The following is a 15,447-nucleotide window of genomic DNA, read 5'->3' on the forward strand; positions in this document are numbered from 1 at the left end:
GGTCGTCACACGTCATAATGTGACTTTTCAGACCAGTAATGAATGAAACGTTGTTAAAACACAAGTGAAGCCTCCTTCCAGTCAGAGTCACGTACACAAGCAGCTACAGTTTTCATTTATAAGCCATCAGGAGGAAACCATTGGACTTGACAACCTGCAGTGAGACGAGTGCAGGGACCGTCTACAAAGTGCAAAGCAGGAGGGAAGGTTAAGGACTACACATAATACTCTGTTCCCAATATATAGAGATGGATCCAAGGAGCCAAACAATGGAAAGACTGGGTTTGTTGTCCCAGAATTCAATATAAATATAAAGGAAAGAACAGCAGGTCACAGTATATACAGTTGAGATGTTGGCAATAGTAATGGCATCGCAGTGGACAGAGCAAAACCAGATTAAACAGGTTCAGACTCACTATCAGCATTGGTATCATTACAGTCATCCCGCAGCAGAGCAGATACACTGTATGAAACCTACCAGACACTATTCAGACGACATCACACACAAACAGAAGTCCGGTTCATGTGGATCCCAGCTCACTGAGCATCGACGGCAATGAAATGTACAAAACAATCTTTAAAACAGGAGAGAGTCATAGAGGAAGCTTTCAGTGAGGCCCAAGCTAAAGCAGGAATTAGGAGCAACATCATGACTGACTGGAAAAACCATGAGGGAGGAAAAGGATCATCGATATGAAATAAAGCAAAAAGTGGGAGGAAGGAAAACAGTCTTTGAAACAGCAGAGAGCAAACAGTCATATCAAGGTGAAGATGAGGACTCACAGGATTAAACACAACAATCATTTAATATCATCCATCAGTGTGAATGTGGCTCAGGGGAAGAAAGTGTGGAGCATCAGAAATATAAAGAGAAAGAGAAAAGCTACAGAAGCAGCTGAGGAAATGTTAAACCTAAAGAATCTGTTCAGTACTGAGGAAGCGAAATATAAAGTTTGAGTTTTTAAAAGAAACTGGATCAATGAGGAGGATTTAACTTGAAGGGTTTTATGTTTGTTTTCATGTATATCCGCAGACCAAACATTCCAGCACAGTAGGTGGCGCTAATGCACCTTTAACGTTAGGTGCGACCCGCCATGAAAGCAGAAGGAGAAGAAAAAGTGGAGCCTCACAACGAAAACGTCAAGAGAGTTTGTGATGATGAGACTCGAGGCTGAAAACTAAAATACGTGATCTCCGCAGCAGAATGAACGCGTCACTTCCTGCCTCTGTCTGCTGCTCCACCCCCTCACGCTCTGGAGATTTCTGTGTTATTGTGAAAGAGTCTGAGTGAAGAATCTCCTGCTGCGTCCTTCATGTGTGAAGAAACAAAAATCCAGACCCAGAGCTCTGGACATCCTCCGGAGCATATGTCTGAAAACGGCTCATGTGAGGGTGGAGGGATCAATGTCACGTGTCGATAAGCTGCATCACATGTTGCACGTAGAGGAGGGAGAGACAGAAGAAGGAATCATGAGGAAACAAAGTATGAACAAGTAGAAACATGTTTTACTCAATAACGTGGGAGATGATAAAAGAAGGAAGCATGAATCCTTCAGTTTTATAACCAGAAGAGGAAGGACGGACTTTAATCGATGATTCACAGCCCAAAACTCAAACTCTCTGAGTCTGATTATCAGGAGAAGACGTTTAAAAGAACAAGTCTGGTGATATTTTATATGTTTCTTCTTGTTGATATGAACATATTGTGTGTGCATCCACAGCCTGACACATCTCATGTGTTTGTGCCATAGAGCTCCATCCGCCGCTGGAAATAGTCCCCAACAAATGCACTGTTTCCTCCTGTGAGCGGCTGTTTCAGGAAGCTCCACTCCACAGGACAACGTGCTGAGTTTCACGTTATAACGTGATACAGATCTTCCCATTCTAGAGTCAAGAAAACTGTGATTCATACAATTTAGATCAAACACACTAATGGAAACATCACTAGGATTATTTTATATTTAATTCAAAAGATGGATCCTTTCACCTGAGTCTTACACACTGCAGCTTTAAATGGTCTGTGAGCAACTCTCATATCTACTGTAAAGAGAGAGAGGAGGAGCCTGAGAACAGGGAGGTGTCAGACTCCATTTTCACTGGGATGAGCAGAAGGAAGAAAAGTGAGCAGATGAGTGTGAACACAACTTTCTGAAGGTTTTACTGTCACACTGCCCCCCCACAGCCGGCCCGTCCATTAGGTGGTCCAGGCCCAGGGCCCTGACAGGGTTCAGTTTCTCCACGTTCCACACTAGAGGTGTGGAAAGGTCTCGCTTCTTAGATGCATCCCGATGTGGACTCTGCATCGATGAAGAGACTGAACTCAATGACTCATGTTTTCCAATGCGTTCACAGTGTCAGAGGTTTCCACCGCAGAATAATTGTAACACCGCTGCTTCAGGACAGACGAACATTAAAGGTCCGGTCTGTGTCCGAGTCTCTGTCCGAGTCTGTTTCCTCCTCTGACCTGCGCTCACTTTAGACTTTAACAGAAACACGGATCACAAGTTATCAGGACACGGACAGGACTGAGGTTCACTTTGTGTTGGTTTGATTCTCTACAGTTTATGAGTGTTGTGCACACGAAGGAGCAGATTGAGTCATTGGCTAATTGTTAATAATCATAAAATATGATTATTATTATAATAACGGAGCACCACCCTGGTATCAGGGACCAATAATCAATCGGTAAAAATCTAAATCAATCTCAATTTGGAAAGTTCAATTAATAATATCAATATGTAATATTAATGATTATAAAATGAACAGTAAAGGTTTAAGTCCGAGCACTGACTGTCATAATCCAGCTGTAATCACATACACATGCGCAAATAATCACAAACTACTTTAATTACAAATAGAATTCATTAAAAGATAGTAACAGTAATGCAAATCCCTATCTCAACAAAATCCACTATACCAAAAACATTAACCACACAAGTGACTATAAAGATGGCAACACACATGTAACACCTCTGGTGTGTATGTGTGTCTGTGTTTGTGTGTGTGTGTGTGTGTGTGTGTGTGTGTGTGTGTGTGTGTGTGTGTGTGTGTGTGTGTGTGTGTGGCTGAACCGCGTGATTTAAACAAAGGGGAGGTCGAGAACAGAGATGCGGGGTTACGCCGGGTTCAGGCCGGATTCACACAGGACGCGGAAGCGCAGCGCCACGCCGCGCCATTCTCAAGCGCGCAGCCGCCTGGCTGTTCACACAGGACGCGCATTTCTCCGCGCCGGTCAGCCCGCGATTCTGCTTTCTCCGCTTGTTGTTGTACCCGTTGAATGTCGGGGTTCGGGGGTAAATGATGGTCTTCATAGCCCCCCCACCCCACCCCTCTCTTTCTCTCTCTGTCTATCTGCTTGTGTGCTTGTAGTTGATGGGCAGAGGGGGACATTTAATTATGTGATTGGGAAAATTGGGAAAATTAAAACTCCAGGACAACAGAAGGGGAATACAAAGTATGGGATGTATATTTGATCATTTATATCACATAAAATATGTCATTTATATCGTTTAGAATCATTTTTCAGTGTGTTTCCTGGCGCTATACGCTCGCGGCAAGCGGAAAAAATAGACTCGACGCTGAAACCATCGGTGCAGGGCGCGAGGTGCCCTTGGCGCTGCGCGGCGCATCGCAGCCTATGTGAACGGCACAATTGAGTAACAGGAAGGCGCCTGGCTTTCCTTGGCGCGGCGCGCCGTGGCGCTGCGCTTCCGCATCCTGTGTGAACCCGGCGTAATACACGAGGACTCAGCGGTCCGACACAATATTACATTCAACAATAAAAACTAACTTTTCAACTAGTCTCTGCCCAGACAATAAGCCTCTTACTTTGATGCTGGTTCAAGGTTCGTCCGTGCGTAATCGGCGCGGTCCGTGAATGACAGCAGGGTGGTGTCCGTTATCTCGTCCCGAGAATGAACGGTGATGAGCTGATTTCCTCAGTGGCAGTTATGGGAAACAGCGATGTTGACGAAAGGTTTCTGTTCTCCTCGATGAAGTCTTTTGTCCTTCTGCAGGTAAAAAAGCTGTGTGCAGCTGGTTGTGGATCAAATAAAGTCTGGCCTAGGTCTTTTTAAAAAAATAAAAATTCGATACGAGGTTAACTCAAAAAAAGAGAAGTTAACAACGAATCTGAAGATAAAACAAATGTCTGCGTGTTTGCTCGCTTTCAGCGACCGGGTCCTTGTAGTAACAACGGTGCACGGGAAGAAGCGTGGATCTGCGGGACCCGGTTCCTTTTATCAGCCGGATCGCGTCACGGGCGGCTCTTAGGGGGGCCATGGGTGTCTGTTGGCTCTCAGCCAGTGAGAGGCCAGAGTTTAATTCAAGCAGCGGTTTATGACTTCGGGTGTTTCCCTGAAGGAATTCGGGCACCCTCTTATCAACAGCTGAAAACTCTAGCTAAGGCTTCTGGAGTCCATTGTTCTCTTTACCTGGCTTTAGATCCCAACATGAGACACATGTTTAAACCTGCGACACAACACGTGACGTGACTCACACACATGCATACACACACACACACACACACACACACACACACACACACACACACACACACACACACACACACACAGACTCACGTGGTTTCCAGTAAATGCAGAGAGGAGGAGCAGTCAGTGAAAGTGTTCAGACTTTGTTTTAACTGTAACGAGCAGAGGGAGGAAACGTGAAGTCTGAGGCTGGTGAGTGTTCAGCAACATTAATATTATTCATTCATATTATTTTACTGTCACAGACTCTGAGTCAGTTTTCTACTCGTGGACTTTAGAGAGAAGAAGATTCAGGATGAACTTCTGTCAGTCAATCAACAGTTTGACTCAACGCTGTGATCGGCAGAGTCCAACACATTAAACCTACAACTGTCTCAGGTTACCGTGACAACAGGGAAACAGTGTAGGAGGGTTGACTCTGTAATATTTGAAGAAACACTGAGTTTATGTACCTGGCTTCATTGTGTGTGTTTGAGCTCACAGTGTTTTTCCTCTCAGACTGAAGATGAGTGGTTATGAGGAGGAAGAGGAGGACGGAGCAGAGTGTCCAGGGTTCAGCTGTATGTCTCTGAAGAGTGACCAGTCCATGGAACCTCCTATATTCTTCAGTAATGAACCTGGACCCTCACACACAAAGTAAGAAACCTGCTACAAACACGTGAACCTCCAAACTGAATCCTCAGAGAATGAACCAGTGAATGATGTGTTCTGAATAAAAACATGTTTGTGTTTGCAGAGGTCAGGACCACAGACTGAGAGCAGAGTCTCCAGGGTCCAGCTGTGTGTCTCTGAAGAGTGACCGGTCCATGGATCTTCCTCCACTAACCTTCAGTACTGAACCTGGACCCTCACACACAGAGTAAGAGACTGTTTCTACTGTGACCTGCTCTGAAGAGGATTTAGTTTCCTCTAGTGTGGCCCCTGCATTAGGACACAGCTTCATTGAAGTTGGTGACTAATCTCTCAGAATCACTCAAAGAGCTCAGACCTCCACCAAGAACCAACACGCTCCTTATGAAACCACTTTGAAATTCACTAGAGACTCGTTTTTATTTGGATCTGCACCAAATTCCACACACTCATAAACATCAGTCCTCTGAACATGTGACAACCTGTGACTGTGACATGTGACTTATCAGGAAATGTCTTCACAGAGACAGGAAGAGGAGTCATGTTTCTGAGGAGGAGCAGTCGTCCTGCTGTGCTTCGTGTCAGGACGTCCTGAAGGATCCAGTCTCCACCAGCTGTGGACACTGGTTCTGCAGACAGTGCATCACCTCATACTGGGACCAGTCTGGTTCTTCAGAAGACTCCTCCTGTCCCCAGTGTGGAAAAAGATCCAGAAGAGGAGCTGGAGCTCAGACAGCCGGTCAGAGCAGCACTGTACATGTGTCTGCTGATGTCTTCACTTCTGACAACAGCACAGTTGTTTTGTTTTGTTCCTTCATACAGCATCAACATTTAACATCGTTATAAAAGCACAAAGTTAAAAAGCTTTTATTTTCTGTAGTTTTTCTGTATCTGATGAAAACAATCAGCAGATTCTCAGATTCTCTGTCTCTGACATTGTTTCTTGTCTTTCAGCAGATCGTGGTCTGCAGGAGGTTTCAGATGAACATAAGCTCAGTCTGAGGAGGAGATGTGAACATGTGACTGAAGGAACTGATGAAACAGGAAGTAGAACCCTCCTCAACAGGATCTACACTGAGCTCTACATCACAGAGGGACAGAGTGAAGAGGTTAATACTCAACATGAGGTGAGGCAGCTTGAGACGGCTTCCAAGATGAAGAGCCTCCACGACACTCCCATCAAGTGCCACGACATCTTTAAAGCCTTAACTGACCAGCAGAGCAGCATCAGAGTCGTCCTGACCAACGGCGTCGCTGGCGTTGGAAAAACCTTCTCGGTGCAGAAGTTCACTCTGGACTGGGCAGAGGGTTTAGAAAACCAAGATGTGGGTCTGCTGACTGTGCTTTCGTTCAGGGAGCTGAACCTGGTGAAAGACCAGCAGCACAGTCTTCTCACGCTGCTCCGTGTTTTCCATCCAGCGTTACAGAAGCTCACGGCAGAGACGCTCGCTGTCTGTAAACCTTTGTTCATCTTTGACGGCCTGGATGAAAGCAGACCTTCTCTGGACTTCAACCACAGGGAGCTTGTGTCTGATGTCACACAGAGGTCATCAGTCAACGTGCTGCTGACAAACCTCATCCGGGGGAATCTGCTTCCCTCGGCTCTCGTCTGGATAACCTCCAGACCTGCGGCGGCCAATCAGATCCCTCCTGCATGTGTTGACAGGGTCACAGAAGTACGAGGCTTCACTGACGCCCAGAAGGAGGAGTACTTCAGGAGGAGATTCAGTGATGAAGAGCTGTGCAGCAGAATCATCTCACACATCAAGACGTCCAGGAGCCTCCACATCATGTGTCAAATCCCAGTCTTCTGCTGGATCAGTGCTACAGTTCTGGAGCACATGTTGACCACAGACCAGAGAGGAGAGCTGCCCAAGACCCTGACTGACCTGTACTCACACTTCCTGCTGGTTCAGACAAAGAGGAAGAACAACAAGTACGGTGAGGGACATGAGACGACTCCACAGCAGCTGACGAGGGCTGACAGGGACGTTCTCCTGAAGCTGGGGAGGCTGGCACTTAAACATCTGGAGGAAGGAAACATCATGTTCTACCAAGAAGACCTGGAGCGGTGTGGTCTTAATGTCCCAGAGGCCTCAGTGTACTCAGGAGTTTGTACTGAGATCTTCAGAAGAGAGTGTGTGATCTTCCAGAAATCAGTCTACTGCTTTGTTCATCTGAGCGTTCAGGAGTTTCTGGCTGCAGTCTACATGTTCCACTGTTACACCAAGAGGAACACAGAAGAACTCAACAACTTCCTGGGAACATATTGGAAAACACAAAGTACCTTCTCCCTGGATGACCTCCTGAAGAGAACCATGAATAAATCCCTCACCAGTGAAAATGGTCATCTGGACCTGTTTGTTCGCTTCCTTCACGGCCTCAGTCTGGAGTCCAACCAGAGAGTCTTAGGAGGCCTGCTGGGTCGGACAGAGAACAATCCAGAGATCATCCAGAGAGTCATCACCAACCTGAAGAAGATGAAGAGTGATGACATTTCTCCTGACAGAAGCATCAACATCTTCCACTGTCTGACTGAGATGAACGACCATTCAGTTCATCAGCAGATGCAACAGTTCCTGACGTCAAAGGACAGATCCAAGAAACTCTCTATCATCCACTGCTCAGCTCTGGCCTACATGCTGCAGATGTCAGAGGAGGTTCTGGATGAGTTGGACCTGAATAAGTTCAACACATCATACCAGGGTCGATGGAGACTGATCCCAGCTGTGAGGAACTGCAGGAAGGCTCAGTGAGTCCAGACATGATCAATAACATGTTCAATCAGTGGAGATGATTCGTTCTTCAAATACACTCAGTGTTAAATGGTTCTCAGTGTTTGGGGCAGCATGGTGTTGCAGTGGTCAACACTGTTAGTGCAGCCTTTCTGTGAGGAGGATGTTCTCCTGGTGTCTGCAGGGTTTTCTCTGGGTTCTCCAGCTTCCTCCACAAACCCAAAGACATGTAGATCGGAGTTAGGTTGATTGGAGACTGAGATTCAGTGTCAGCTGAGATTGGCTCCAGGCCCCTGAGACCGCTAAAGGATAAGTGGCTACTGGCTGGAGTGTGTGTGTGTGTGTGTGTGTGTGTGTGTGTGAGTTTATACGTATGGATACGCAAATATATGTATACATTTGGTTTGTATTTATACATTCTCATTGTTCTCATTTACATATAAGAGCAACTAGATCAGATGTGGAGAGTGAAATCCAAGTGATCACTGTGCTGGAGTTTGAACATGATATCTCAAGTCACATTCCTCAGACACTATATTAGGCACACCTGTTCAATTACTTGTTAACACAAATAGCTAATCAGCCAATCACACGGCAGCAACTCAATGCATTTAGGCATCTAGACGTGGTGAAGACGACTTGCTGAAGTTCAAACCGAGCATCAGAATGGGGAAGAAAGGGGATTTAAGTGACTTTGAACGTGGCATGGTTGTTGGTGCCTGGTCTGAGTATTTCAAAAACTGCTGATCTACTGGGATTTTCACGCACAACCATCTCTAGGGTTTACAGAGAATGGTCCGAAAAAGAGAAAATATTCAGTGAGCAGCAGTTGTGTGGACGAAAATGTTGATGTCAGAGGTCAGAGGAGAATGGGCAGAGTGGTTCGAGATGATAGAAAGGCAACAGTCACTCAAATAACCACTCGTTACAACCAAGGTATGCAGAATACCATCTCTGAACGCACAACACGTCGAACCTTGAAGCAGATGAGCTGCAGCAGCAGAAGACCACACCGGGTGCCACTCCTGTCAGCTAAGAACAGGAAACTGAGGCTACAATTCGCACAGGCTCACCAAAATTGGACAATATAGGAAAAACGTTGCCTGGTCTGATGAGTCTCGATTTCAGCTGCGACATTCAGATGGTAGGTCAGAATTTGGCGTAAACAACATGAAAGCATGGATCCATCCTGCCTTGTATCAACGGTTCAGGCTGGTGGTGGTGGTGTAATGGTGTGGGGGATATTTTCTTGCCACACTTTGGGCCCCTTAGTACCAACTGAGCATCGTTTAAATGCCACGCCTTGTTGAGTCTATGCTACGAAGAATTAGGGCAGTTCTGAAGGCAATAGGGAGTCCAACCCGGTACTAGCAAGGTGTACCTTGGATGATTAATTCGTGGAATTAACGTGTTAATTATTTTAACGCATTAACGCATGCATATGATTGCAGCAGGACTGCTCGATACATAGTATTTCTCCTCAGACACTTGACCATTAATGACATTAATCCACCAATTCACTGACCTTCAGTTATACTTCAAAATGTTTACCCTTATCAATACTGCTAAAACCTTTATCTTGATGTTCTCCTTTACACTTGACATCCATTGCACTTCTGTCCGTCCTGGGAGAGGGATCCCTCACACGTGTCTCTCTCTGAGGTTTCTACGTTCTTTTTACCCTGTTAAAAGGGTTTTTTAGTAGTTTTTCCATACTCTTGTTGAGGGTTAAGGGCAGAGGATGTCACACCATGTTAAAGCCCTATGAGACAAATTGTGATTTGTGAATATGGGCTATACAAATAAAATTTGATTGAATTTGATTGATTGATGCACAGAATGAGCCGCTCCATGAACCCATAGCCCCCCAGTGACTTTGTAGAAGTGAAACACAGAGTTTCTCTGGTCTCAGCTGCTCAGTGATCAGCTGCTTCATGATCAGAGCAGAAGCTGCAGCTGGTTTGTACCGAGCTGGAGTTTCTGTGTCCTCCTCCACTCTGCTCTCACTGGAACTAATAAACACTCATCACTAGTTATCAGGACCTGATCAGCACATGAAGTCACTTAGTGTTGGTTTGATTCCACAGTTTATGAGGCTGCATTTAAACATCATGAAAATGACTCGCCAACATGTTGTGCTCAGTACAACACGAGACGCTCACAGTCAGGACTCAGTGTTAAAATGAGCGACACGCAGACATGATCCGACTCCATCGATTCAGAACCAAACACATGACCGGACGTTTGTCACCTGAATCCTCCCAATAAAAAATGAACTGTGAACGTGAACTAGTTCATTTTCATGTGTATGAACTGAACTTGGAACTCGTTCTTTTTAAGTGTGAACTGGCTCAACACTGCTTCTGCAGATGGGCTCAGATTCAGATTTCACATTTCATCCATGACCATGAGGCAAAAAGGGGATTCACCAGGGTGAGGGTCAAATGATCACATTTTGTATGAATGTTGTGTTTTTTGATTTTATTCTCACTGATATTTTCTTTAATTACAGACTCGGTGGTTGTGACCTCTCAGAGACTCACTGTGAAGTCGTGGCCTCAGCTCTGAAGTCAGACCCCTCACATCTGAGAGAACTGGATCTGAGTGAAAACTACCTGCAGGATTCAGGAGTGAAGCTGCTGTGTTCTGGACTGGAGAGTCCAAACTGTCAACTGGAGACTCTGAGGTCCTTAAATCCTTCTTCACTTTTCCAACTTTCTTTCTTATTCGGTCATTATTTATTTAAATTGTCTCAGTTCTGCTCTGCTCACTGTCCCTCAGTCATCTGTCACTCATCCAGTCTGTCAGTCACGTCCACCTCATCAGCCCAACTCCATTCACACTAGACGAAAAGCCGAATTTTCGTCACTGCAAACGCCTGCAAACTCGCCTAATTCCTGGCAGTTAGTGCCCGATTACAGGAGGCGAATTCCACGTTCGCCCGTGACACAAACGGGCAGAAACAAACCCCCGGTATAGCAGTGGTGGGGGCTGGGGAGGGGGGCGTTCCGCCGTGGAGTCGCGGAGTGAAGGTGTTATCTAATTAGCATATGAATTGCAACGAAATCGCCTGTGAGAACTTATCTCACTTCACCATTGGATGAAACCACAGACCTTTGAAACAAAAAGTCACTTGTGATTGGCTGGTAGATCTGCTGCTATTGGTCACCCTGGGTCATTATAATACACACGTGGGTAAACCCCTCCCACACAATATTAATAATATAATAATTAATATATAGTTATTATTACTAATAATTTATATATTAATATATATTATATATATATTATTAATTAATATATATTATTAATTATTAGTAAGCCTTTACCAAAAGCACTGCAGCTACTGAAGACTATACATTCATTCATGTGATGCTTGATGTTATATGTTAAACATATTGTAGAGGGAAAAAACATGAACAAGGTATATGTTGAGTCAAAGCTTTACATACAGCACAAATAATGTAAAAACACAACTGGCCTAGCCTTCGTGGCGCCGGCCATTTGCCTCAGAGGTGTGAAGAGACGGGCAGTTTCCTGTAAAATACAACCGGACAAAAAGTCACGTTTATGAAAAAACTTAACTTAACAAACTCTTAAATTTAAGCAGTTCGTACATATTTAAACATGCACTAGTTCTGCTCAAGCACTCGATGCTCTCTTCTTCTTTTAGCAACTTTCTCGCTAATCCCACAGTTGTTAACACGCTATTCAGATCTAAGAGTTAGCTTAGCAGTTAGCAATGGCTTCTCTCTGTAGCTTAGCTCTTATCATAATTTTGGGATTGTGCGCCCGTCTTCTCTGCTTCGACTTGTCCACACTGGGCCCGCGGCTTTGCTTTCCAACGCACTCCTCCTCTCCTCCAGGGAAACAGAGTCGTGTCGACTTCAGCAAGTTTTCTACACTCGTCGGACCACGCAAAACACGAGCCGGTAGTTTCTTGTCTGCAGGAGACAGACGCTTCATTCACGAGGCTGGATTGGACGAACCCTCTACCGCGTTGACGTTAACGAGTGACGTAGCATGAAGCTGAGTGTGACGTTTTCAGAGTAAAACTTCACAAAAGACCTTTTCACTTTTGAAGCAGCGGTTATAACAGTTTTTAAATTGTACTTCTCATCCTCATACCCTCATAGTTGAATCCACTTATTAAAAGTGTTGAGTGTTTTAATGGAATACTGAGAAAGTTTAATAACAACAATAGGACAATGGAAGTTCAAATTATGAGGCAATTTCAGCAGAGTCAACAGCTTAGTACGCCATGGACATGTGAATATGGTGCTGAGTTTGCCAGTATTTTGGGAGGACAAATATTTGGGACTTTGACACGCGATGACACAACTGATTTATGTGAAGCACAGTGTTTTGGTGTCAGCAGAAAGACTTCTCTTAGAAAACTGTACAGTGGTGCTCCTCTCTCCATTCCAACATATTATCTTGGATGAGCTTGACAGGCAAATGTTGAAATAAATTGCACTGTTTAAAATTTTTTGAATTGAACATTGCTCATGGTGTACAATGTAATTCATTATAGCACACTTACTTACGTAAGGGAAATCTATATAAGCTACAATTTCAGATTTTATAAGTATTTTAAGCCTGGTGTATTTACGCCAGATATTTTAGTTGGTACCTTAGTTAGTACCTTTTAGAAAAAGGTGTTACCTCTGCACCACTGAGTGAAACTATCCTGATTTGCATTTGTAAAGCTCACAGCATTGTGATTTACATGTGAAAGCCTCCCCTAGGCCTAGGAGAAGGGGGGTCACCTGCCAACATTCTCAGGCTTGTAAAACTGCCAGAAACTGGAACCCCGCGTCAATTCCCGGCAGTTCCTGGCAGTTGTCTGTGCTGCCTGCAGATTCCTGTGAACAGCCGTTAACCTGAAATTCCACCGAAATTTGCAGTGACACTAACTGACCCAAATTCTTCTTTTCATGCAGTGGTACACTCCAGCTGCGTCCTGAGCTTCTCTGCACCTGAGCTTAGGCAAATCATTACACTCAACCCGAGTGACCCTTCAACTGTGTCCAGGGATTAGTCTTTAAATGATATTCAGCGTTCAGCCTTCACTGCTTTCTGCACTTTTAAAAAACACACAGACACTTCAACTGCTCACGAAGTGAACACTTCATTCACGAGTCAACTTGTAGTTCAGTGGAGGTTTTCAGTTACAGTTCTAGCAAACACGTCAATGTAGTTATTCGTGTAAATGTTCTCCACTGCAGCTTTAAGGCCAAGTTACACTACAGTTATTTTTATAACCCGAGCGTACGTTTACTCACAGTCTTACCAGGTAGATTTTTATGCAGCTGCACCTGATGGTTCACAAATAGTTGAGTGACGAATTAAATGGACGAACACAACTCTCTCTAAATGAACAGCTTTATGTGGGAGGAAATTACTCTCTGTTGTAAAGACCCATTATGTTCTGCAAAGTTACCGCCAGTGTCAGGGACGCCCTGATGGAGCGTTCCTTCACACGCGCAACGATACTGAACAGAAAGAATTCAGACGATTATTGAAAGCTGCAATTCCTCTCTTCTAATAAATAATATAATATATAATTATATAATAAACTGCTACTGCAGAAGAATGCAATAATTTTTTTTAATTTCACGACATAAACCCATGAAATTCCCAAACGTTGCACGTGAAAACTGTCACCGCGAAAAGAAGGATGGAGAGAAAATGAAAAATAAATGAGATCTGGTGGCGGCGGCGGTCACAGAGTGTGTGTGTGAGAGAGAGAGAGAGAGAGAGAGAGAGAGAGAGAGAGAGAGAGAGAGAGAGAGAGAGCTAAAGTAGGCCAGCTGAGGAGCCATTGATTGTGCCGAGCACATCAGACTTATTTTAGAGTCCTTCTGTAGCCTCCGTCCCCGGAGACGAGAGAGGCAGAGATCCAAATGCAGACTGGCAGGGGGAGGCCCGCGTGGTTTCTATCCTTGACCTGGAAACATCGAAGCACGTGATGTTTGGGCGTCAGGTTGAGGACTTCGAGGTCCTACATCTGCATTATTTAAAATGAATCATCCCAAAGACACTGGATATGCAATGAATTTTAGGGAAAACGAGACACAAGGTGGATTCCACTTGTCTGTTTAACCAGTTAGACAGTGCCCCCATTAGGCTTTTGGGGTTTTTCCTCATCCTGTAGTGAGTCTGAGAGCTTTGTTCATGTTAAAGTACGAAGCAAAAGAATCTCTCGCCACTGAAGAGCCTGAAACGGTTTCATTCACCTTCCTGCCTTCCTGCCAGACACCGACATCTCCGGAGCATTCAGGCGAGTGGGGGTGCAGCAGGAGGCAGGAAGTAACGTATAACAGGCGTCGGCCCTCATCACCACAAGCTAACTGACACAAATTCTTCTTTTCATGCAATGTCACCTGCACTCACCTGCTCCTGATCACTAAGAAAGTGTCAGTAAATAACATGTGGACTGAGGCCGAGCACTCGTCCTCCTCAGGTTTTCAAAATAAGACACATTCTTATTGAAACACGTTGGACAGTTGATAAGTATAGAAACAAACAGGAAGTGACTGTCAGGAGCCATCCCTACTTTAAACAGTGTTTAATTACACAAACCTGCTCAGTGACCAACACACAGAGAAGAAGGAGATGAATGAAACAATGGTCCAACATGTCTGATCTGATATTTATCTTCAGGTCACAGACTGGACTGAGGTCAGCAGCATGTTGAGAGTCTGTGTTGACATGATGACGATCCACAACAACAGGAGGACACATTCAAATATTCATATTTCTTTATCCAGGTTGAAGAACTGCAGACTGTCAGAGATCAGCTGTTCTTCTCTGGCTTCAGCTCTGAGGTCAAACCCCTCTCATCTGAGAGAACTGGATCTGACTGACAACAACAGGCTGCAGGACTCAGGAGTGAAGGAGCTGTGTGGTTTTCTACAGAGTCCAACCTGTCCACTGGAGACTCTGTGGTCAGTTCACTGACTGACTTTTGTAGATCTCATATCTATAATACAGCATTTATACACAATTGATCTCATTTAATTATAATTTAACATAATTCCTCTTCATACATAACTTGAATCCATTCATTAATTAATTTGTGACATTTTAAATATTCAGCTACTTGTTAAAACATCTGAGTTTAGTTCTGGATTTCCTAAACTGATCTGCAGGAGAGAGACCGGGTCCAAATAATCTATTTGTACTGAATCAGGACTCGATTTTAGTCCAACATGTCTGATTTCATATTTATCTTCCATGTTATGAGTCTGTGCTGACATGAATATGTGTATGTTATTTTCACACATGAACTCAGTTTAATTTACAGTTAAGTTTGATCCTTTATTCAGGTTGGAGAGCTGCAGACTGTCAGAGATCAGCTGTTCTTCTCTGGCTTCAGCTCTGAGGTCAAACCCCTCTCATCTGAGAGAACTGGATCTGAGTAGAAACGACCTGCAGGACTCAGGAGTGAAGGAGCTGCTTGATCTAAAGCAGAGTTCAGGCTGTCGACTGGAGACTGTGAGGTCAGTAGATGGTTGGAGTCAGTCCACGCTGCTTTCATCAGTATGTTACTAAACACAGTCAGTATCACAGATCCAGGGTCTGTGCTA

General features: G+C 44.5%; 2 protein-coding genes across 2 annotated transcripts in view; one reads left to right on the forward strand and one right to left on the reverse strand.

Moving 5' to 3' along the window:
- Positions 1–6,169: 6,169 nt before the first annotated feature.
- LOC124851929 (NLR family CARD domain-containing protein 3-like) lies at positions 6,170–12,896 on the forward strand (the record flags this gene model as incomplete). Its single annotated transcript, XM_047340118.1, has 3 exons — positions 6,170–7,872; positions 10,368–10,420; positions 12,799–12,896. Coding segments are annotated over 3 exons (1,854 nt in total), but the record flags the coding sequence as incomplete, so codon positions are not given.
- Positions 12,897–13,708: 812 nt separating this feature from the next.
- Positions 13,709–15,447, reverse strand: part of LOC124851930 (NACHT, LRR and PYD domains-containing protein 12-like) — a 29,239-nt gene continuing 27,500 nt past the window's right edge. Inside the window, 1 exon segment of the mRNA XM_047340119.1 lies at positions 13,709–13,805. Coding sequence (XP_047196075.1) covers positions 13,709–13,805 — 97 coding nt within the window.

This window comes from Hippoglossus stenolepis, chromosome 1, assembly GCF_022539355.2.
Source record: "Hippoglossus stenolepis isolate QCI-W04-F060 chromosome 1, HSTE1.2, whole genome shotgun sequence".
NCBI lineage: Eukaryota > Metazoa > Chordata > Actinopteri > Pleuronectiformes > Pleuronectidae > Hippoglossus > Hippoglossus stenolepis.